At 35.4% G+C, this 24,595-nt stretch overlaps 3 protein-coding genes across 3 annotated transcripts; 2 read left to right on the top strand and 1 right to left on the bottom strand.

Annotated features, from left to right (window-relative positions):
* Nucleotides 1–1,425: 1,425 nt before the first annotated feature.
* Nucleotides 1,426–3,739, top strand: LOC118056201 (glucan endo-1,3-beta-glucosidase 7). The gene is made up of 5 exons (XM_035068349.2): nucleotides 1,426–1,584; nucleotides 1,688–2,352; nucleotides 2,444–2,767; nucleotides 3,022–3,310; nucleotides 3,424–3,739. The coding sequence occupies exons 1-5, from the start codon at nucleotides 1,515–1,517 to the stop codon at nucleotides 3,465–3,467; spliced, it is 1,392 nt and encodes a 463-aa protein (XP_034924240.1). The 5' UTR covers nucleotides 1,426–1,514; the 3' UTR covers nucleotides 3,468–3,739.
* LOC118056202 (deoxyuridine 5'-triphosphate nucleotidohydrolase) lies at nucleotides 3,710–4,800 on the bottom strand. The gene is made up of 3 exons (XM_035068351.2): nucleotides 4,376–4,800; nucleotides 4,188–4,279; nucleotides 3,710–4,097 (listed from the first exon to the last, which is right to left on the bottom strand). Exons 1-3 carry the CDS (start codon nucleotides 4,687–4,689, stop codon nucleotides 3,853–3,855), a joined length of 651 nt encoding a protein of 216 aa, XP_034924242.1. The 5' UTR covers nucleotides 4,690–4,800; the 3' UTR covers nucleotides 3,710–3,852.
* A 10,144-nt stretch (nucleotides 4,801–14,944) lies between these two features.
* Nucleotides 14,945–24,360, top strand: LOC118056198 (protein ESSENTIAL FOR POTEXVIRUS ACCUMULATION 1). The gene is made up of 10 exons (XM_035068346.2): nucleotides 14,945–15,109; nucleotides 16,349–16,437; nucleotides 16,646–17,533; nucleotides 17,612–17,732; nucleotides 17,826–18,017; nucleotides 18,355–19,125; nucleotides 19,276–22,024; nucleotides 22,920–23,113; nucleotides 23,189–23,248; nucleotides 23,633–24,360. The coding sequence occupies exons 1-10, from the start codon at nucleotides 15,040–15,042 to the stop codon at nucleotides 24,004–24,006; spliced, it is 5,508 nt and encodes a 1,835-aa protein (XP_034924237.1). The 5' UTR covers nucleotides 14,945–15,039; the 3' UTR covers nucleotides 24,007–24,360.
* Nucleotides 24,361–24,595: the final 235 nt, after the last annotated feature.

Here is a 24,595-nt window from a genome sequence, read left to right as displayed (position 1 = left end):
AAAGTAAAGCACGCCTGTTGAAGTTTCCTTTTCTTTTCTTGTTTTTATTAATATTAGTATCCACATATAATTTTTCGTATATTATGATTAATTCTGCTAACTCTAAAATTAATATCTAAATAAGCTTTTACCTATACTTTGATTAATTCTACAGGCTCTAAAATTAACAATCATGTAAATTTTTTTAATAATTTTAAAAAACCTCAATCTTGTAATTATTAAAACCTAATTAGTTAAGTTATCTTTCAAAGTTTCCTTCATTTATTTTTAAAGATAGCATATAGTTCTTTTCTTTTCTTTTCTCAGGCTACATAAAGGGGCACAAGAGTTAAGAGGAAAACAATCAGCCTCCCCACTTGTTTTTGTCATTCACGTGTATTTTAATTAATTCTACATGCTCTAAAATCCATGTAAATCTTTTCAGTATCCTTAAAAGAACTCAAATTTATTATTATTAAAAATTAAATTTAAAATTTAATTAGTTGAGCTATCTTTCAGTATTATTATTGAAGTTTCCTTCGATGTTTTTATTGGTAGCATATAGTTTTTTTATTTTCTTTTCTTGGGTACATGAAGGGGCTAAAGGGTTAGGAGCCCAGGAAAACAATCGGCCTCGCCACTTGGTTAGCAAGAAATGAAGCTTTTTCAAAGCTTTGCTTTAGCATTGCATTATTCTAAGCATTCTTGTGCCACCAATTATACACGCATTTGCCAAAGTAAACCCACCTTCTTTAACTTGAATATGCTTTACTTTTCTTCACTGGGAAAATATGCTTTCCGTTGTGAAAAAAGAGGCACGTTGTTTCGTAATAGCTAAGTTTTCCTCCGGTAAGGTGATTTGCCGACACGGGCATATCCTTTTTCACAAGGGCACTGGTTTCTAGACCAATGTCACATAAGTTTTCTTCCTTGATTTGTTAAAATTTATGTTCATTTATCATATATCATATAGTTATATCAATAAATAAATATATAAATTTGGGAGTCGAGCTAAAAAAAAACTATATTTCTGTTTAATTTATCAAAAATAATGATGTTTAACTTAATCAAATAATATCTTATAAACAATATGTTCCTTGTACCTAGTTTTTAAATTATTGATTAATTGATGGATCTAGTGTGTTCTATGTTGTAAATTTAGAATGTGTTTAGGAGTGCGGTTTAAATTTTATTTTTAAATTGTTTTGATAATGATTAATAAATTAAAATAATTTTTAAAAATAAAAAAAAATAAAAAATATTTTAATATATTTAAAAAGTATATTTTAAAAAGTTGTAATTACAAATATACTGTTAGAATATCATGCAATTAAAATAAATAACATTAAGCGAAGCTAAGTAATTAGCAGCCCCACCGCTCCAAGTGAAAAACATACGAAGTTTCAGCTTCACACCGAAAGTTGTTTTTACGGTTCTACCATCGACCTTAGCATATTCTTCTTCTATATTTATCGCCCCCCGCTCCACTTTCTTCAAAATATGCAAAACAGAGAGACATAAGCTCCTCCTCAGTCATGGCGGTGCTTCCTTCTGCTGTTGCTTTCCTCCTCCTCGTTTCCTTCTCACTGACTGTAAATATTGCAAGTGAGTTTAAATTACGTCTCTTTCCATTTTTAGTAAGCTTGAAATATTATATATTAATTAACTGTTTGATTCGATCACCTGCTTTTAAATATCTTGGTGCTAGACTCGCAATCATTTATCGGTGTAAACTACGGCCAAGTTGCTGACAACCTTCCACCACCATCAGACACCGCAAAGCTTCTCCAATCCACTTCAATCCAAAAGGTTCGATTATATGGATCGGACCCGGCCATCATAAAAGCCTTAGCCAACACCGGAATTGGAATTGTTATCGGCACTGCAAATGGTGACATTCCAGCACTAGCCTCTGATCCCAGTTTTGCCAAGAACTGGATCAGCACGAACGTGCTCCCCTTCTATCCAGCTTCCAAAATCATCCTCATCAATGTTGGAAACGAGGTGATGACTTCCGGTGACCAGAATCTCATGAACAAGCTCTTACCAGCCATGCAAAATGTACAGAATGCTCTAAACGATGTGTCGCTCGGGGGGGAAATTAAGGTCTCTACTGTTCACTCGATGGGAGTGCTTAAGCATTCGGAGCCGCCTTCTTCTGGAAGGTTTGATCCAAGCTATGAGGATTTGATGAAGGGCTTGTTGGGGTTTAACAATGCGACTGCTTCGCCTTTTGCCATCAATCCCTACCCTTACTTTGCTTACAGAAGCGATACAAGGCCCGAGACTCTTGCTTTTTGCCTTTTCCAGCAGAATGCGGGACGGGTGGACGGAAACACTAGGATTAAGTACATGAACATGTTTGATGCTCAGGTGAGATGGAGCAAATCAAATTGCAACTCAACTACTGTCTTTTTGAAAAAAAAATTGTTGCTTAGAAGCAGTGGTTGTTTTTGAATTGCAGGTTGATGCAGTTTTTTCCGCACTGAATTCTATTGGATTTAAGAATGTAGAGATTGTGGTGGCTGAGACTGGATGGCCATACAAAGGAGATGACAACGAAATAGGGCCAAGTATTGAGAATGCCAAGGCTTATAATGGCAATTTGATTGCACACCTCCGATCCATGGAGGGCACTCCTCTCATGCCAGGAAAATCAGTGGATACATACCTTTTTGCTCTATATGATGAAGACTTGAAACCTGGACCTGGTTCTGAGCGATCATTTGGACTCTTCAAGCCTGATCTCACCATGGCTTATAATGTTGGGCTCTCTAAAAGTAGCCAGGTAATTAAGAGCCAAATTTTATTATATTTCAATAATATTTATAATTCAACTCCAAGCGTTTATAGATTCTACTGTTTTGATTGTTAAAAAGAATGGGCAGTTCCCTTTCAAGGTTTATGAGCTAGTTCATGCATGTGGATCAGCTAATTTACAGTTTTCATGGTGCATTCTTTCCTTAATGCAATGGAATGAGGGAGGGTGTACTGTAATAGTAGTTTATGGAGTTTTATTAACTTGAGCTGTTGTGCTTTAAGACTCCGGCTACACCAAAAACTCCGACGAACCCATTTCCAACGTCGAACAAAGCAACATGGTGTGTGCCTAAGTCTGGTGTATCGGATGCCCAATTGCAGGCTAATCTGGATTATGCTTGTGGACGAGGGATTGACTGTAGTCCGATCGAACCAGGCGGGGCTTGCTTTGAACCAAACACACTAGCATCACATGCTGCTTATGCCATGAATCTCTTCTATCAAGCTTCTGATAAAAATCCTTTGAACTGTGATTTCTCACAATCAGCCACTCTCTCGTCCAACAACCCCAGTAAGTTCCCTCAGAATACTTTTACTTGCTGGACTTGCTAACCCCTCAGCATTTTACTGCATTTACGCGTAAACTACAGTCTCTGTAACGTTCCTTTATTCTTTGTTCTACAGGTTATAATGCTTGCACCTACCCCAGTGGCAGTGGAAGCAACTGAATAGTAAGCCTTTTAGGGTGATGGCGCTTTATGGTTTGTGCTGTTCTTATCCCCACTTAAAGTGGAGAAGGCATTATCTTTTTTTAGTAAATTATGGGATATTATATATATGAGAGGAGCATTTCATGCCAGGAACACCAATTCTCCATGTATTTGTGGAATTAGCCAGTTCAATTTCTAACACCTGAGTAATTTTAGAGGTTATGGAGCAAGATAAATCTCCATAGCCTTGTTGCTAAAGGTGAATAAAAATACCATGTTTTCATTGCAAACCAAGGTTCGTTACCAAACCTAAAACATTAACCACTAATCCGACAATCTGTTCACTAGATTTACCAGCTAAGAAACATGAGTTTTCAAGAAAGTCTTATGAGGCACGGGAAGCTCACACGCCAGTGGATCCAAACCCTCCAGCACCTCTCACAGTTGCGTCCAGATCCTCGACTTCCATAACATTCGGAGTCACGATCTTCTCGATGATTAACTGCGCAATCCTATCGCCAACCTTGACCTCAAAATCAACATCAGAATGATTAAACAAGATAACCCCAACTGGGCCTCTGTAGTCTGCGTCTATGACACCAGCACCCACGTCAATTGAGTGCTTCCATGTCAGTCCCGATCTGGGTGCTAAATCAACAAAACCCGGCTTCAGAAACAAAATCAAACCGTATGTAAAACAAACATATATAACATTTAAAAATACAGGGTGAGATTTACCAATGCGAGCATAAGTTCCTTCAGGTATTGCAATGCTCAAATCTGTAGGGATAAGGGCCTTTCCTCTAGCTGGTACCTTTGCCTTTGAGGCACTGAAAAACATTTAAATAAAAAACCATAAATTTGCTGATAATCCTGCGCTGACCTTGTGAAAAATGAAAGGACTGGAAGAGGGTTTTGCTACATACCTGGAGAGATCATAGCCAGCGGAAAGGGGAGAGCCTCTAGAGGGCAAAACAGCATTTTCAGAGAGTTTTTTCACTCTTAGGAGATATGACGCGATGCCATCATGTTGGAGCTTGGGGACTTTAGGAGAAGGCTCTTTGATATCAGGGCTGTGGTTTTGTAGATCTGCTGGAGGCATTTTGAGGACTCGAGGGTTTCGACTGTGACAAAAACGGGAGTTGAGAAGACGGAGGGGAGCAGGGATATGGTGATTAAGTAGAGAGAGGCTCGCCAGTGGCGGGAATTTCGAATTGATGGCGCTAAATGTTCCCGCCATGATTTTGGGGCGCAATCTCGAAGCACCTCTGGGATTTTGACTCCGACTGCTCTGCTCTTCCAGATCTTCTTCCTGCTGTAAATGGGCCTATGGGTTAGGTGGTAGTCTAGTTGCGAGTGGTGACTGGAATTGATATCAGGGCTGTGGTTTTGTAGATCTTCTTGTTGTTGTAAATGGGCCTATGGACGGGTATTATGGCCCATTAAAACGAGCCCATATTATTGGTCGTTCGGGCTTTCAATAGGCTGGTGTTCTGGTCCATGGAGTCTTGCATATTTGGGCTTAATGTTTCGCATGATGGTCTAGGTTAAAAAAATACAAGTGAATCATTAGACAAGTGATTATTATAAAAATATTTTTCAAGAAAGAAATGTAAAAGATGTTTAATATGTTTATAAATTGAAAGGTTTGTTGAGCGTTTGTTTTTGGCGTTCCAAATGTTTTTTCAAATGTATTTTAAATTATTTTTTACTAGAAAAAATATCTAATTAATGGTGTTGCTAATAATAAAAATAGCTAAAAATATTATTTTATTATATATTTTAATTAAAAATTATTTTTTAAAAAAACAAACATGATGTACTCACTTGATATTAGGCCCCGTTTGTTTGTTGAAAAGTGAATTACGGGGAAAGTGAATTCCGATATTTGATAGTGTAATGGAAAATAGATTGGAAAACACTTTCTAGTGTTTGGTTATGTTATGGAAAATGAGCTCGAAAATAACTTATTAATATTTTATTTTTCTCAAGTTTGTTAAAATAATGAGAAACAAATCTTACAAATTAAAAGGTTGAATGAGAATGAAATTGAAAAAAAAATATAATTTCATAAATTATCTCAAATAAAATAAATAATAATCAAAATAATAGAGATCAAATCTAAAAAATTAAAAAAATAAAAGATGAAGAAATTAAAATAATAATAATCAACATTTCATAAATTATTTCAAATGAAATAAGTAACAATCAAAATAATGAGGATCAAATTTGATAAATAAAAAATTTCAATAAAAAAATGATAAGAAAAAAGCAAATAGCAATTATAAAAATAAAGACCAAAGTTAATATAAAATAAAATTTTAAGAAATAAAATTAAAAAATAAATATTCAAAACAAAATATAAAAAGTAATAAAAAGTTTGAGGATCAAATTTGATATAATCAGCAAATAATGACATTTCTAAATTTTTCACAACTTCTAAAAAGTGTTTTCCCCCCAAATTTTTCAGGAAAACACTTTCCTGAAAACCAAGCCAAATTTTTCTTTTACTGGAAAGTATTTTCCGTTGATCAACTATCCTACTGGCAAACAAACACAATAAAGTTTGGAAAGTGATTTTCCGGAAACCACTTTCCAAAAAATAAACACAGTAAAGGAAAAACACTTTTCTAAAAACCAAGCCAAATTTTTCTTTGGCTAAAAAGTGTTTTTCATTGACCGAAAAGTATTTTTCGTTGACTAGAAAGTGTTTTCCGTTGACCAACTTTTCTAATGGCAAACAAACACAAAAAAGCTTGGAAAATGGTTTCCCGGAAACTACTTTCCAGGAAACAAACATGACCTTAGTCATGTTTGTTACTTCCTATTAGCAATGGTAACATGACAATCCTCCCGTGATTATTTATTTATACTCCTAAGTACGTATAAACATTCAACAATAAAACAATCATAATTTAACTTTTAGGGACATAGCTCAACTGATCAGGTCCTAAATTTATTTCTTAGAGATCATTAGTTCGAGTCTCGTAGACCTAAAAGTCGCTGGAAGCTTACATGGTCTTAACTTCAAGGCCCTTGGGATTAGTCAAAGTGCACATAAACTGATAGGAATACTCATATTAATATATAAAAAAAAAAAACATCAGAATTCAAAGGAAGAGCTACCATTATGATAAATGGATATAGCCATGTATACGATGGATCAAATTACTTGCAAGTTATATGATATCACATGTACAGAAACTATATAATAAGATGTCATTTTATCTATGTACGAAAAAAAATTAAAACATCAACAAAGTATGCAACTTTTATTGCTTAGTATATAAAAATTAGCTTATTGTACGTGCTTCGCCAGATGTCGAGCTAATTTTTTCATAACATAAAGAATGAATATTAAGAGTTTGTTTGTTTTTAAGGTAGTTTTTATGGTTGTGATTTTTTAAAAAAATTAAGTTTTAAAAAAGTGTGATTAGTTACATTTAGATACGTATTTAATAAAAATTATAATTGAAATTTATGTGTAACAAAAAACATGTATAATATACTTGGTAGTTGTATTTAGATGTGTGGTTGCGGTTGCTTTTCAAAGTGCCTTTTACTTGTAAATGTATCAAAATATTTTTTATTTTTTAAAAATTATTTTTGATATAAGCACAATAAAATGATCTAAAAGCATAAAAAATATTAATTTGAAATAACAAAAAAATAAAAAAAATTCAATTTTTTTCAAAATCACTTTTGAAACTAAAAAACAAAAAGGGTTTTATGAAACTCAATTTAAAAACATGTAAAAACTACTTCACAAAAACTGCATTTAACACTTAATTTTATAGAGGGCCCTGCAGTACAAAACATAATTTGGTTTGTTACCAAACATCTTGTTGCGTTTACTGCACCACAAACCCAAAAGCAATTGCAAAAAAAATGGAGCCTAGGAGTGCCAAGATTTTTTGTTGATGTTTTTAAACTCAAACAAGTGGATAAATCTTGAAAGTTCTCTACATGACTCCTAGCTTGGCGAGAGTTTCTAATTAAACTGCATAAAAGCAAAACCGATAAAAGCATGACTTAACCTATGAAAAAAAAATCGTCATAGAGACTTTTTTAAAGTATCGAGACAACAATATATTAAATGACCCTAGTTACCCCTCAACTCGATTTACGGACCCAGCCGGGTTTGATAACTTTTTTTCAAAAATAATTTTTACTTTGATTATATGATGAAAAATAAATGCTTACAATTTCAAATATCAATCATAAAATAGAATGTTTGTTTGAGACTATAATAACCCTATATAGAAAAAAAATCAAATGATAAAATTGAAAAATAAAATAAAATAATTTTTTCAATTAATATTAATGTTAATTAAAAGACCAAATTACCTCTAAGATTACAATTAAAAGACCACATTATCTGCGATCTGGTCTTGTGTTGAATTACTTGACTCGAATATCATGATTAACCACCTTCTCCTTGATTAAATGATAGTCAATTTTAATGTGCTTTGTGCATGAATGAAAGACATGATTACAAGCTGATGCAATGGCACTAATGTTATCGCACCATAAGTGCGGGGCAATAGACAATTTGATTTGTAAATCTTGAAGAAGAAGCATACAAAACCAGTACATTTCAGCAATTGTATGGGCATGCTTTTGTATTCATCTTTTATGCTGGAGTGAGAGACAACTCACTACTTTTCACCACTCTATGGCCCCGTTTGGTAACGTGGCTGCGGGTGAGGTTCACCCGCAGCCACCAAATGCTGTTTGGTTAGCAAAAGAAAGTTGTTTTCTGATGGTGGGACCCATCAAAATCCCGGCTGCACCGCATGTTTTGGAGAAGCAGCAAAATGCTGCTTCTCGCAAGGAAGAAAAGCAGAACAGTGGAGCATGGCTCCACTGTTGCAACTTGCAACAGTGCGAGTGAATTAATTGCGTTTTTTTTTTTAAAAACATTGCGTTTTTTTTTCTTGAAAAACAAATACAATTAATTGATTTTACTTTTAAAAAAAATTAGTTTAAGGTGAATTAAATTTATTCGTACTGTAATCTCAATTTTATTACTGGTAATATTTTACTTAAATTTATTGCACACTCAAAAAATTATTTTTTCTATAGTTCTTGTCGAATGAATTTTGTACATAATAAAATTTTAATTTTTTTAAAAAAATTATGTTTTACTTGAAAAACTAGTATTTAATATTATTTAATAACACTACATAAATTAGAAATATATCGCATGATAACGTAGCATTTGGGGGATTTGATCGCAATTCCAATTATGTTCTTGCCGGGTCCGACCCAGTTAAAAAGAAATTCAGTTTTTTTTTTTTAATTGTGTTTTATTTATAAACTTAAAAGGAGATCGCTTAATGACGTAACAAAAAATTCAGTTTTTTTATTGCGCATTTAAGAAACCATGGAAAATATAGTTCTTGTTGGATAGATTTCGTATGTAATGATATTGCACATAGTTTAATAGAATAATAAAAAATATTTGATATCAATATTATTTATTTCATGATATAATAACAGTGGTTAAATCTACAATATTTAAATAAAAAATCATTAATATTAATATTAATATTAATATTAATATATATGTATATATATTTTTTAATTATTTTATAACCTCAATTTGAAAAGCATTTTTTTACCAAACACATTAAACTACTTTTTGTTCAACCTCAATTTCAACCACAGTTTTAACCAAACATATATTTTTCCAAACTAACCTCAACTAAAAGTACTTTTTATAAAACAACTTTTTTAAAACCACAACCACAACGGCAACCTCAATACCAAACACACCCTATGAAATAAGATTAGGGCCAAGAAACACACTATAACTAATAGTACTGCGCTTGTCATCAAGATTGTTTGTCCAATTGGAGTCACAACAAGCATTTATTGTGATTTCTCTTAGAGCATAAAGAAAACCAAACTCGACAGTGCCTTTTAGATAGCGTAAGGCACGCTTCACAACCATTCATTAATTTTTAAAATTTTATTTTTTATATCATCACATCAAAAAAATACAAAAATATCAAAAAATATTAATTTGAAGTAAAAAAAAAAAATATTTCTAAAACGCATTTTTGAAATGAAAAAACAAGCATGCTTTAATAAGAAAATTCAACCCAACCTGAAATGAAAAAACAATTATCATCACCCAACTTTTGTATAATATAAAAAAAATCACATCAATTTGTTTCATCTTTACAATATGAAAAGGAAAACTCAATAAGAAAAAAGGAAAAAAAAATCAAATTGGAAATGTCTTAAAAGGAAAAAAAAAATTAAGGGAAAGAGATTAGTTGTTGGTGTATTGAGCGCTCCTCTATCATACCCTTTTCATGATGTTATTGTTGAAAATATTTTATTTGAAGATAGTGATGATGCAAATATATTTTGTGCATTTAACACCACCTCAAACATTTTTACATTTTAAAAAAAAATTGTTATTGACTCGTTGTAAAGCGCGAGCTAATATGCTAGTTATTATATTATTACGTAATGATTATTTTTTAAAATATATTTTTTAAAAAAATTATAAAGAGATAATATTTTTTATTTTTTAAAAATTGATTTTTTATATCATCACATCAAAATAATACAAAAACATCAAAAAATATTAATTTGAAGTAAATAGAAAAATAATAAAAAATATTTTAAAAAAACATTTTGAAATGCAAAAACAAATATGCTTAATAAGAAAATTCAACCCAACCTGAAATAAAAAAACAATTATCATCACCCAACTTTGTACAATATAAAAAAGTCACGTCAATTTATTTCATATTTATAGTATGAAAAAAAATTCATGAGGAAAAAAAATCAAATTAGAAATACCTTAAAAAGAAAAAAAAAACTAAGCGAAAAGAAATTAGTTATAGGTGTATTGGGCGCTACTATGCTATGCATTATTCATGGTTCTAATGGAGAAAAAATATTTTATTTGAAGACACTGACGGTTTAAATACATTCCATGCTTGTAACTCAACTCAAATATTTCTACATTTAAAAGAAATAAATATTATTAACCCACTATGAATCGCATGTCAATATGCTAGTTATTATATTATTATGTAATGGTTATTTTTCAATACATATTTTTTAAAAAATATATATTAAGTTAATTTTTTTTTAACATTTATTTTTTTATATTATCACATTGAGATATCGTTTTCCTCACTTTGTTTGTTACTATAAATCTTTCCTACTTAGGTAATCAAATCTTGATAATTATAATGGGTAAAGCTGACAGCAAGGCCCAACTCTACTGGGTCCTGCTAGACAACAACCTTACTTTACTGGGTCTTGCTAAGCCGTATGGCTCAAGACTTATAGGAAAAAAAAATTCAACCAATCCAGTCTAAAAAAAAAGTAAAATTATTATCAATTAACTTTTGTACAATACAATAAAAACAAGTCCCATCATTTATTTTTTCTTCACCGTATAAAAAAACAATTCAATAAGAGAAAAGAAAAAAAAATCAACAAAGGCAAAAAAACTAAAATTTGACATATTTGGGTTTGGCTTAAAGTCGGATTTAATAGTCTTGGGTATAGATGAGAATCAGACTTTATAACGTTGAGTGTAACTGCCAAGCCAGACCTAATAACTCTTGGCACATAATATACAAAAGACAACGCCTCCCAACTATATTTTTTGACTAAAAAATAGAAAGACAACACTCCTTGCATTATAGTGTGATTTACCGTGCAAACACTCAATATCTATAGTGTGATTTACAATACAATAAGTTTATATCTACAATAACTATATAATATTTTCACCGCATCTTTTAAAATATGGTATGATATTTCCTAATCTTACTTTTGCAACTTACCTTTCAGTATTTATTGGTCTTAATGTGTCTTTTAATTTCCTGATACAGTCATTCGCTACTCAAGTTATAAAGCAAATTCATGCATCTTGGTTTTTTTTTTTTATACAGATGAATTTTATTTTTTAAAATAATAGTTTTGATATATTCAGCCATATATAATATTTTTTTTACAACATGAGTTTATTCAATCAATTTCATTTATTTTTAGTTTTATTATTTGTTATTGATTTAAATAAACAAGTTCATTTAATATAATCAAATAAATATTTTATTTTGTATGATTAAAATATTATTGGTTAAAATCATGTTAAAAAATAATTGTAAATTTCAGATAAATGGTGTAACAATTTATCATTAAATGAACAATTTTTGTTTGTTAATTTAAAAGTGTATAATTTATTTATTTTAATCTAAGGATTTTATACTTTTTTGTGATAGGTTCCAGGAATTTTAAATCAGGTCCACGTAAATTTCACATAAATTGTAAATTTCAGATAAATGGTCCTGAGGTGGAGGCTTAATCAACTAATTTTAAAATTAAAAAATTATCAAATGTTTCTCTATTTTTTAGATATGAAGTTATTTAGTTTTTTCATCTGGCATGATTTGTGTTTAGTCCCTAAGGGATGTAGTGTGGTGGTAAAAGGCTTGAGATCTACAAAGCAGGTATCGAGTTCGAGTCAGGGCATGTATCTTTTGTAAAAGCCTGGGACAACTGAGGTTTTATTCGTTCATCTTGACCCACAAAGTGCGCTTTCCGAGGGGTAGGGTTTCCTCGAATAAAAAAAAGATTTGTGTTTCTATTTACGAGATTATTTTGTTTCATTAGATTCCTTTTTTATGATTTTTTTATATATTATTATTTTTTATATTAATTTATATTACCTCGATCCAATATATCTGCTCAATTGAAAGTTTTTCAGACTTCAAATATGTTTATATTACCTTGTATTATTAATTAAAAGAGAGATTAAGGATAGTAAGATTTGAATTTATAACTGTTTGGTAATCAAGACCTTAACATCATATCAAAGAACTTTATAAACATAAAAACTTAAATTATTAAATGATATCTCAAGATATAATTTATATTGTTCACTAATACACCCCCACAAATGAAATTTATTTGAGCTTGAAATTTGCATTGGCTCATACTATACTATGTATAATTTTTATTAATTAGATTGGAGGTGATGAAATTTAAATTCATAATCATTTGATATCTTTAAACTCTTTAGACTTTAAGTGTGTTCACATTACATTATATTATTAATTAGAAGAAAAAAATAAGAATACTTGTCACTATTTAATCTTAAAACTTTAATATTATATATATATAAAAAATCAGCTCACCTAAAAATTGAAAAAAATGAAGTTACGAAGTGAGAAAATTGGAGTTACAGAGTGAGGTCTCAGTGCAAAGGATGGATAGCCGTTAAGGGCTTTAATTTCAGCACGGCAAACATTCTAACAAAATATCTAGAGATATGTGGGAATATTATTAGTATTTAACTGGCAGCAGAAAAATATTACTTTAGGAATATATAACTCTGTAATACAACTTCTAAAAAGATGGCTTATTTTCTGAAAATTTTCCTCCTTTCCAACACAACAAGGCTACAACGAATACCTACAGTTAGACTTGCAGGTTCTCGCATGACTGTCGAGGCTATCATTCTACCGAACCAAGGCCCCTTCTGGGATTGCTTCTCAACCTCCTTTTTATATATAGAAAAGCACGTTGAGAAGCGATTTCAAAGAGGCAACACAATCCCGCTGCTCCAGGGAACCTCAGTCTTGCGTTGGAGCTTGCGGTGCCACATTATTGTTTATTGCCGACACAATGACACTTGCCAGGTCCAACTACTACGTTTTTGAAGGGCTTGAAAGGCAATTGAATTGTTCTTGAACCCACCTGTGAAATCCAGAGAAAGAGGAGCAAGGTTTGGATTACACTTGGACTGTTGTGATGTGTACTCGAGTCTGGATCCATCCCTCATGACATAGTCCAGTCACAACGCTAAACTTTTATCAAATCAAATTCAAGACTCATGGTCTTCTCTGCCTTGACTCATGAGTTCCAACATCCCATCCTCGCCTTTTCTTCTTCATTTTTTAAAAAATCCCACAGGACAGGAATAAAGCAATGGCCTGTGGCCTAAAATTCAACAACAGGCTCAAACAAAAACACCCCCACAAAGCAGAGTGTCCACGATCCCTGATCCGGAGCTCTAGACTGCCACTAGACCATCCAATCTCAGCCCTCTCCGCCAGCAACTCCGCCTTTTAGCTGGCTCCAGTTACCGTTCTTGCACCCATCTTTAACTTCAAATTATACCCAGTTTTTCTTTTCTTTTCTTTTCTTTACAAGAGAACCGATCATCATTCATCTTTTGCACTTACGATCAAATCTACAAACTGAAGGAACATCAGCGGCTGGGAATATTGGAGACTGAAAACTAGCTTTGGGGCTGTCGTTAGCCATGGATGTCGGTGGTGCTAGACATAGTTGCAGACAAAAAGGGTGCGGTGCGAAGCAAGAAGAAACCCATTTTTTGAGGTTTTCGACTTTTTTGTTTCTTTTGAGACAGGGAAACAGAAAAAAAACGGTACACAAGTTAAACCTAAGCTAAGCCTGGCAGCGCACACTATGATGTCTACTGGTCTGCTAGGGTTATCTGCTCCTCTCTATCTTCGACACGCATTCTATAATGTCGTTTTGGTAGAGTCGCCGTAACTTGCGCGTCTCGTGGGTTCATTACGCACCCTCAGCGAGGGAAATGAAGATAAACATCGCGATTACCCCTCTACCACGTCACCATATCTCACGTGCAAAACACGCAAGTAAATCTATCTCAAAAGAAAGTCTTTTATTGGATGATGTGTATTTTATTAATTTTTCCATTCTGGGTTATTACTGTTTTGCATCATAATAGCATGCTTGAATGTGTTTTAAAAATATATTTAATTTTAAAAAATATTAAATTAATATTTTTTATAGTAATTTTGAATAGTTTTGATATGCTAACGAGTATAATACTAAAAAAAATAAAAAATTATTTTAATATATATTTAAATAAAAAATATTTTTAAAAAAACATTAACAAAAACAGAAAATACCATCCTAAAACAAGCACTAAATTTTGTTAAATCTCAAGCTTCAACCAAATATTAAATTTGGATTCTAATGAATAAATACCTAATTTATATAAAAAAATAGTTAATTAAGATTTAACAAAAAACCCCTACTTCAACCATTAATCCCCTTCATTTTTTTTAAAATGTCTTCTAGTTTTATTTATAAAATAATCTTGAAAAATAAAATAAAATATTAAAAAAATAAAAAATAAATCAACTTTAATTTTTTATTAGTTTTTTAATGAATTGCTTTTACACTTGTATGACTAAACTAATTTCGAATTATGACTAATTTAATCAAATTTAAAGTTTTTTCCTTATTGTTAAATCTAGAGAGACTAAAATATTCTCCATCTTAGTAGTATTCTTCTTTCCTTTTTTTTAAGCAAGAAGAAAAGAGAGCGCGTGAGCATAATTAAAAAGGTTTAAGCAAAACAAAATCGGACAACCAAATATGTAACTAGCCTTATGCTAACGTACGCCGGGTAGGGATATCATTTTAACCTCCCCTTTTTATATTCCCTCTTCTCCCCTCTTTGCCCCCATTTTCTCACCTCGCTCAAACAAATCAAAAGCAGCACCCAAATATCTCTCTCTCGACGCTCTGCTTGTGTTTCGGTCACCGATCATCCATGGCTAATAATTCCGTCTCCGATTCCCGTCACGGCCTCTCCCTAACGCCTCCTTTCCAGATCTCCAAAGGTGTTAACGATTTCTCTCTCTCTCGCTCCTCTTAAACCTCTTTCAGTTTCTTCTAGTTTAATTTGGCCTTTTCTTTGGGGAGAAAAACAGAACCCTATCTTTTCCTTTTCTTCATTTGAACCTGTATTTATTTGTGGATTTTGTGGCTTTCTTTGACTGAATGTTGGTGTTTGCTCTTTATTTTTTTAGGGTTTTGTGTTTATTTTTGCAAATGCGATAATATTATTGGGTTTCTGTTTAATTTTGGATTACGTTGGAAAGGAGTGAAAGTGCAGTGAATTTGTTAAATTTTCTGTCTTTAGCTTAGTGTTTTTTAATTATTTTTTTCCATTTGGGTTTTCTAGAGGATAAACTGGAGTGATAATCATTTTTGAATGATAATCATTTTTGGAATTTTTTAATATTTTTGAATGATAATATAATTTTGTTTGTGGTGTTTTCCGCTGCTTTTATTTTTTTGCTTTCAACCCCTTGCTATTGTTTGTTTTGTTCTACATGTTAGGGTTTGCATCAGAAGACTTGATTTTTTTCACTATCCTTGCGGATAAAAGCCAGTAAAATGTAATTTGAACCAGAAATGGACTTTCTTAAATTTGCATGATTTGGATTACATTTGTTCTGTTTATACATTGGGACCTGTTGATTAATACATGTTATTAAATTTCTGTTTTTGTGATATTTCGCCTAAATGTCAGAAGCTTCGTGTGTTAGGTCATCCATTAGAATTTATGACAAATAGGTCTAGCTGCAGGAACTCTTTCTCTAGAGAGTGACAGTTTAGCTTTCACATTTGGTCCAAAATCGATAATAATCTGGTGACAGAAGCTCTAAGTGGAGCTATGTCGTGCTCTCATAAACAAATGAAGAAACACGGATCTTTCAATTTTTTGTCTAGTTGGTTGTTGTTAAGCTCTCTTTTTGCTATTTCTATTCCAATTGTCTCCCATGGAATGCTCTGATTTTTTAAGTTTGAAGGTGTCTTTGGATTTAGTAAAAAGTTTCATGGGATAAGATTTGTAATCATTTGCTGAATGGAAGTTGACTGTTGTTTGATCCAAGAAGCAACGGGGGCACCGTTGCCAGTTTCTCAGTAACTATGTTGCTTTGGCTAAATCAATGGAGTTCACATCAATTAATTCCAGTCATTCAACGGAATAGCTGAGCATACAATTTTAATTATTGTTTTGAAAACGCGTGGAAAGTTTTTTTTTATTGATTCCTTCTGTTTATTACATGCAGATGCTCAAGGTTCTGACAATCCTATTCCGCTGTCACCGCAGTGGCTTCTGCCAAAACCAGGCGAGAGTAAACCTGGAGTGGGAACAGGGGTCTGATATCACAACCTTTTTACTGTATTAATGATCTTTTACCATCAGAACTTGCTTATTCATGGACCAATTTTGGGTTTTTACATTATATTCCTTAGATGAATCTACTCTCTTGCTGTCACCATGCAATCCATGCAAACTCTTTGATGTGATTACTTTAGCCTGCAATTTAATCCTCTTCTTTTTGTGCTGTTGATGGGGTATACAGGAAAGCAGCCCGCTTCCAGCTTATGTCAATCGCTCAGATAGCATGAAGTCATCAGGAAACACCGAGGAGATGCATGACCAGAAGAAAAAGGATGTTTTTCGGCCTTCCTTGCTTGATATGGAAACTGGTCGTCGTGATCGTTGGCGTGATGAAGAAAGAGACACCAATTCCACTGTGCGTAAAGATCGCTGGAGAGATGGAGATAAAGAGCTTGGCGATAGCCGGCGGATGGACCGCTGGACAGAGAATTCATCCACCAAACACTATGAAGCACGCCGTGCCCCTTCCGAGCGCTGGACTGACTCAAGTAACAGGGAAACTAATTATGATCAGCGGCGTGAGAGCAAATGGAACACACGCTGGGGGCCGGACAACAAAGATACAGAAGGTTCGCGTGAGAAGTGGTCAGACTCTGGCAGAGATGGTGACACACCATTTGAAAAGGGGCTGTCTCATCATTCTGCCCATGGAAAAGATGAACGGGAGGTTGATCATTATCGTCCATGGAGATCTAGCTCCTCCCAAGGTCGAGGGAGGGGAGAGCCACCTCATCACCAATCTTTAACACCGAACAAGCAGGTTCCAACATTTTCGTATGGTCGAGGACGTGGGGAAAGTACTCCAACATATCCCCTAGGTCGTGGAAGGCATAGCTCTGGTGGAATCTCCACGAACAGCATTTCTACTAATTCTCAATATTCGGGAGGTATTTCAGACAAAGGAGAAAGTGGTCAGTTAAGCTATAGTAGGACTAAATTGGTAGATGTATACAGGATGACTGACATGAAATCACGCCAACTACTAAATGGGTTTGTGCAAGTGCCTTTGCTTACACTGGAAGAGCCCTCGGAGCCACTGGCACTCTGTGCACCCAATCCTGAGGAATTGGTAAATTTTTATATATTGATTATCTGGGTGGATACTAGCATTGCTTTATATTTATTTGATTTCTTATTGCCTGAGTAGGTAGTTTTGAAAGGAATTGACAAAGGGGACATAGTAAGCAGTGGTGCACCTCAGATATCAAAAGAAGGATCTCTTGGTCGGAACTCAATTGATTCTACACAACCAATGAGAGCCAAGCCTGGTACTTTATTTTTCAAAGCTGTTTTATTCCATTGTACTTGCACATATTCTAGAGTAAGGAAATAATTCTGTTTGGATTGGCATGTCTTTGCAGGTGGCAAGGAAGATGTGCCACACTCTTTTGATAATGGTAAAGATGAAAGCCTCGACATTTTGACAGGCGGTCATGGAACATATTCTGATGGATTGTCTCATGAAAGACAGACACAATATCATGGGTCGAGCTCAAAATTGGAAATGATGCAGGAACCTAAGATGTTTTCTGATGACAAGTTCAAAGTTGAAGGTAACTGGCACAAAAGTGGTTTGTGCATGTGTTTATTAAGCTGAGCTGGCTGCCTTTGAAATCATTCAATGAGCTATGAAAGTGGCCTGTTTTTTTTTTCAAACTTAACAAGGCTAGAAAAATAATTATCTTGAACTCAAATTAAAAATTTGTGGTTTGTTGCTTGTTATAATTAGGTTTTTGGTTCAGATAATTTTCATCTGTGCTTTTACTGTCTGCCCCCTTTTACTCTTAGTCCAGTCTGTAAAACTTTGGTATGTTACTGTATGAGAGTGTGCTCCATTTAAAGTGCCCATAGTCGTGGTGCATTATAATAATAATTATTTTCCATATGCAGCTTTTAGAGAAACCAGTCCTTACAAAAAGGATGATGAGGTGCCTAGAAGTAGGGAATTGACTGTGGAAGGAAATACTTCTGCGCATTCTGGAACTCCATGGCGAGCCCCATCACTGGTAGAGCAGTTCAATACTGTCTCGCATGACTGGAGAGATGCTTCCAGTGATGTCAGGTCAAGGGCTGCTGATATGGCCCGGAATCAACCCCCAAAAGATTCTGAAAATCCATGGGAAAGCAATGCAGCCAATCCATCATTCTCTAGAGACGAAGCAAAATGGCAGACCAATGAGGATCCCATCATGAAAAGGCAGCCATCTGCTGCTCTGGACAGGGAGCAAGAGGTCAAGAAGTTTTCACAACCCTCTCCTGAGAACCTGGTTCTGTATTATAAGGATCCCCAGGGTGAAATTCAAGGTCCCTTTTCTGGCAGTGATATCATTGGGTGGTTTGAGACTGGATATTTTGGCATAGATTTGCAAGTTCGGCTGGCAAATGCATCACAGGACTCCCCCTTTTTTTTGCTTGGTGATGTCATGCCTCATTTGCGAGCCAAGGCAAGGCCACCACCTGGGTTTGCTGGGACAAAACAGAATGAATTCACTGACACATCTAGCAGGCCAAACATTAGCAGCTTTGGAAACATGCATCCTAGCTTAAAGGAGTTTGATATTATAAGAAATGATCCAAGGTCTAAACCTGGTTCAGCAACAGAAGCTGAAAACCGATTCTTAGAGTCACTGATGTCTGGAAACTTGGGCCCTTCATCACAAGGTTCGGTTACCCCGCTTATTTTCATTTTTAACAAATGGACTCTGTTTTATTGAGCAGCCCTATGCTTTGGGCATTTCCCCTTGGTTTTTAAATGTAGTTGTCATCTTGTTGCATCTTTATGCGAACTTGATGGTTATGTTTTCTCTTTAGGTTCTCAAGGATTTACTGGAAATAGTACTGGTGGTGTGCCATCATTGGGAGTTGATGGTGGGAATGATCTACACCTGATGGCAAAGAAAATGGCACTTGAACGACAGAGATCATTACCTGGTCCTTATCCATTTTGGCAGGGAAGAGATGCTCCATCCATAGTTTCAAAGTCAGAAGTTCACCCAGACTCCCTGATGCAACATGCAAAACTCCTATCCTCTTTGCCTGACAATCCACATCAGCCTCCTCATTCTCAAAATGCTGATTTGATGTCCATTCTTCAAGGCCTATCTGACAGGCCTGTCCCAGGCATAATTAATGGCGTTAGTGGTTGGTCAAATTTCCCTGCCCAGGAGAGCTTGGATCCACTTCAGGATAAGATTGATTTGCTCCATGCTCAGAATTTTCCACCACAAGTTCTCTTTGGGCAACAACAGAGACTGCAGCGGCAGAACCCACCTTTAACAAACCTGCTTGGTCAAGGTATAGATAACCCGTCTGGTATTTTGACACCTGAAAAATTGTTGCCCTCAGCTTTACCCCAGGATCCACAATTACTCAACTTGTTGCAACAGCAGTACTTGCTGCAGTCACATTCCCAGGCTCCTATGCAAACACAGCAGCTTTCAGTGTTAGATAAGCTTTTGTTACTCAAGCAGCAGCAAAAACAGGAGGAGCATCAACAGTTGTTGTGGCAACAACAGTTACTTTCCCAAGCTATGCCAGAGCACCATTCTCATCAGCGTTTTGGTGAGCCATCTTATGGAAAATTACAGACTGCTTCAATAGCTACAGGAAATGCTCCTGTGGATCCTTCTCGGCTTCAGCTGTCTAAAGAATTGCTTACAACTGGTCTACAGTTGCCTGTTTCAAATGTTCAAGATGAACACACTACCAGTTTATTGAATTTGCCACCTCAAGTTACCCATGATGTCACTTATAATGTCAATTCTGAAGCATCTTCTCTCCATCTTCCACATCAAATGTTTGGGAATGTTAATCTTCAAAAAAGCTGGGGTACAATTCCCGGAAAACTAGGTGATATTCATCCGAAAGAATCTTTACCAGCATCACCATTTGTTGATAGCTCACCCTTGCCAGGGCGGATGAACAAATCTTCACATGAGGCTTCTGTTGCATCTGAACCTGTCCCCTCTTCTGACTTCCATGTTCCTCTTTCACTGGATCATACATCAGAAGTCCCTTGGAGAACTGAAGAAAGTGCAAAGGTTTTGGTATCTGAGGCTACTGCAGATTCTGTTCATCAGGATTCTCATGAAATCTCTGATCCAGTAGCGTCAGCAGGAACTGGTGAGAATGCAATTTCAAAGCCCGAACATGCCAGTGTTCTAAAAGTTGAACTAGATAGCTCACTTGATGAGCAGCAGGTTGATAGAGATCGATTGAATACTGAGCCTGAAGTGGCAACAGTAGTGAAAAACATTGAAATTCGTGAGACAAGAAAAGCTTCTGAGAAGAAATCCAGAAAGCAAAAATCTGCCAAGTCAAACTCCTCTTCTGACCAGGCAAAGGTAGCAATAAAGGCTTTGTCTTTGCAGCAATCAAAGCAATCTGAAAATGAGGGGCCAAATGCTGGTCTAACAAGATTTGAATCACATGATGGAACTGGAGAAAATCTTTCCGGGACATCTCCGCAAAAGGCCAGAGACACCAAGTTTGGGACTTCTGCAGAAGTTGTCGAATCCCAGCAGGTTACTAGTTCATTACCTGCCATCAATTCTGGAGAGGGTGAATCAAAACTGGCTGGGTCTGTCCCGGTTCTTAGTGCACAGATTCAATCAAGTCAACGTGCTTGGAAACCTGCTCCTGGTTTCAAACCGAAGTCATTGTTGGAAATTCAACAGGAAGAGCAAAGGAAGGCTCAGGTTGGCATGGCAGTTTCTGAGACCAGCACTTCTGTCAACCACGCAAATTCATCAACTCCTTGGGCTGGGGTTGTGGCTAGTTCAGACCCAAAAATTTCTAGAGATATTCAAAGAGAAATGAGTAATACTGACATAAATGTGGGAAAAGCAGAAATTTCACTCTCTTCTAAGAGCAAGAAAAGTCAGTTACATGATCTATTGGCAGAAGTAGTTTTGGCAAAATCTAATGAAAGAGAGATGGGAGTTTCTGAATCTTTATCTGGGTTGACTATTCAACCAGATGCAATTAACAGTTTAGAATCTGTAGATGATGGAAACTTTATTGAGGCTAAAGACACTAAAAAGAATCGCAAAAGGTCTGCTAAAGCAAAGGGGGCTGGAGCTAAGGTGGTAGTGCCTGTACCTTCTACTGAAATGGCTGTTAGTTCAAGCCCCATTGAGAAAGGGAAAGGCTCTCGCTCTGTGCAGCAGGAGAAGGAAGTATTGCCTGCAATTCCATCTGGCCCTTCTTTGGGAGATTTTGTTTTTTGGAAGGGAGAGCCAGCAAACCATTCTCCTTCTCCAGCATGGTCTGCTGACTCCAAGAAGCTTCCAAAGCCCACATCTTTAAGGGACATCCAAAAGGAACAGGAGAAAAAGGTCTCTTCTGCCCAGCCTCAGAATCAAATACCAATTCCTCAGAAACCTCAACCCGCTCAATCCGCACATGGAAGTGGCTCTTCATGGTCGCATTCTGCATCTTCTCCTTCAAAGGCTGCTTCTCCTATCCAGATAAATTCCCGTGCTTCTTCTCAGTCAAAATACAAAGGAGATGATGAACTATTTTGGGGCCCGATTGATCAATCTAAGCAGGAGCCTAAGCAGTATGATCCTTTCTTTGCCTATCTAACTAGCTTTTAGTTTATCAAACATTGCTTCTTTAGTTGAACCATTCTTTCTATTCTTAGAGCTGCTCTTGTGAGCATACTGGTTTTCTGCAGATGCCATGTGAATTTGATCTGGTTTGTTATATTTTGCAGTATGTTTTTACCTGTTTGATTAGTAGATTTTTCCTGTTTGGGATTCTGCATTTCTTTTTGTTGCTGTTTACTCGCCTAAAAAAATGGCTATATTGCAAGGCTGCTGATTAATCGGTACCTCTTCAACCAGCTTAAACTAGTGATGGAATACCTTGTTGTTTCTGTCCACTTCCCATTTTGTCCTCCCCTGTTTTGGAGTCCCTTAATTATTCCAGTGATTCTCCAAAATGATAGCATTTGAGCTGTTCTAGTTGCCTAATAGAAAATAAATTTTAAGCATTTGTAACAGGAGCTACCATTTGTTGCCAAAAGAATTTCTTTCTTGCGGGAACCATTCATGTGAAGACATGGAAGTTAAGCCAGTGGTGCAGGGTTTAGTCAGAACAGTGATTCAGGCTCAAAAGTTAAAATGAATTTGTTGTGAAATGTTTGTGACTTACTGAAATAAGCTGGGTTGCAACTTATTATTAGTCCACATAAAAAGTTCAAATGTGAGAGTTCCTTTGTAAATTTCACATGAACAGGTGTACTAAGTTTAGTGATTGTTGGTACTTTGCTTTTGAACTAGGCATATTTTGCCAAAATTCAAAGGACTGTTAGATATTTTTTGTCGTTGTTTGTTGGGTAAGCCTCTGTCTATTTGTTGCTTTCTTTACATCATTACCCCTTGCTGTCTCCTCAATCAACGCCCCTGATGGGAGAAATTGAAAGTAAATTTTGATATCTTCCTTCTAAACAGGTCAGAATTCCCTCATATTTCAAGCCAGGGAAGCTGGGGAACCAAAAATACACCTGTAAAAGGAGCACCAGTTGCATCACTAGGAAGACAGAAATCTGTGGGCGGCAGACCTGCAGAGCATTCACTTTCATCTTCAACAGCCACTACTCAGTCGTCTCTTAAAGGGAAACGAGATACGATGAACAAGCATTCAGGTAAAGTGACAATAGGCTGTTCATCTTTAACCTGTCAAGAATTGCTGTTGACCCGTGATGTTTATTTTTTTTCAGAGGCCATGGAGTTCAGGGCTTGGTGTGAAAATGAATGTGTTAGACTTGTTGGGACTAAAGGTACCATTTTATGTTCTTTCTTCTTTTGCTTGACATTTATTTACTAGAATTGTGATTTTTCATCAACTTGATTTTAAGCATTTGGGTAACAAGCATCTATTGCAGATCGATAGATATACTTGTTACAGACTTTACTTTTCCCACTCAAAAGATTACGATCTTTCAAGCATGCATATAACAAGTACCATGGCTTTTAGTAGTATGGCTTCTCTGCCAGATAGGTCAAATTTCATGTATCGCAGAGATTTAAATAGTTTTCTGCTTTCCTTTGGCTGTAACCCATGGTTCAATACAAAACTCTGATCACGCATCTGACATGTTGACTTGAACACTTTTTGTTGATCTTTTAAGTTTTATCTCATGCAATGGAATCCCTTGTGATAGATACAAGTTTCTTGGAATACTGCTTGAAGCAATCCAGATCAGAGGCGGAGATGCTTCTGATAGAAAATCTTGCATCATTTGATCCCGATCATGAGTTCATCGACAAATTCCTCAATTGCAAAGAGATGTTAGGAGCAGATGTTCTTGAAATAGCCTTTCAAAGGCAGAATGATTGGAAGACCAGTGGGATCAGTGCCAAAGATGTGACTTTTGACAATGCAGGTGTTGAAGATTATGACCGTGAAGATGGGTCGGGGAAGGGTGGAAGCAAGAAGAAAGGGAAGAAGGGGAAGAAGGTCAACCCTTCTGTTTTAGGATTTAATGTTGTCAGTAACCGGATCATGATGGGCGAGATTCAGACACTAGAAGACTAGGAGTTTTGGATGGTAGTTGTAAATACGCTTTGACTACACTGTTAGTAAATGTTTTACATTAGGATTAAGTTTCTCTTCTTAGATCAACAGCAGCAGTATCAATTTGATCTGCTCAAGCAATTTTGTGGACTAAAATTCCTGCGGTAGAGTTACTGTCTTTTTGGTCAGAGAATAACGAAGATTTATCATAAACCATGAAGGCAGCCTTGACTGGTGCATTGTTTTCGTCGGTTCCCCGTTTTTGGTCCGTTCATGTTGTAAAGTCAGGAAGAAGGCAAATTAATTTTCTGCCCTAGAGTAATATATTTATTACACCCCTCGTCAGAGGCGTGGGTGGGAAAATTTTTGACTGAAGTTGGTGGCGTCATTTGTATGCATTTATGTCCAGGTGGGTTATGCAAAGCTGGAAATCGGTTACATTTGTTTCCATCGGCTGTTCTACTTTTGACTCTGTAGTCATTGACAAGGGGTCTGGCCTGGGAGGGGGCTCTTGGGGGGGTTTGGTCGGCAATCGATGCGTACCGCTACCCAAAATAGGTAGTTGCTCCACTAATGAAGAAGAAGAAGAAGTCCTCTTAATGTAGGTTGT

This window comes from Populus alba, chromosome 2 (assembly GCF_005239225.2).
Source record: "Populus alba chromosome 2, ASM523922v2, whole genome shotgun sequence".
NCBI lineage: Eukaryota > Viridiplantae > Streptophyta > Magnoliopsida > Malpighiales > Salicaceae > Populus > Populus alba.
The sequence above is the reverse complement of the archived record's forward strand: the minus strand, read 5'-3'. Positions and strand labels throughout refer to the sequence as shown.

Excerpts from the sequence above, each read along its gene's own strand:
- LOC118056198 (XM_035068346.2), top strand. The coding sequence starts at position 15,040 with ATGGCTAATAATTCCGTCTCCGATTCCCGTCACGGCCTCTCCCTAACG. Across the intron at positions 17,733-17,825 it reads ACCAATGAGAGCCAAGCCTG|GTGGCAAGGAAGATGTGCCA; the intron begins GTACTTTATTTT and ends ATGTCTTTGCAG. Across the intron at positions 23,249-23,632 it reads TAGACTTGTTGGGACTAAAG|ATACAAGTTTCTTGGAATAC; the intron begins GTACCATTTTAT and ends CCCTTGTGATAG.
- LOC118056202 (XM_035068351.2), bottom strand. The coding sequence starts at position 4,689 with ATGGCGGGAACATTTAGCGCCATCAATTCGAAATTCCCGCCACTGGCG. Across the intron at positions 4,280-4,375 it reads GCTGGCTATGATCTCTCCAG|TGCCTCAAAGGCAAAGGTAC; the intron begins GTATGTAGCAAA and ends AATGTTTTTCAG. Across the intron at positions 4,098-4,187 it reads AGGAACTTATGCTCGCATTG|CACCCAGATCGGGACTGACA; the intron begins GTAAATCTCACC and ends TTGTTGATTTAG.
- LOC118056201 (XM_035068349.2), top strand. The coding sequence starts at position 1,515 with ATGGCGGTGCTTCCTTCTGCTGTTGCTTTCCTCCTCCTCGTTTCCTTC. Across the intron at positions 1,585-1,687 it reads ACTGACTGTAAATATTGCAA|ACTCGCAATCATTTATCGGT; the intron begins GTGAGTTTAAAT and ends TCTTGGTGCTAG. Across the intron at positions 2,768-3,021 it reads GGCTCTCTAAAAGTAGCCAG|ACTCCGGCTACACCAAAAAC; the intron begins GTAATTAAGAGC and ends TTGTGCTTTAAG.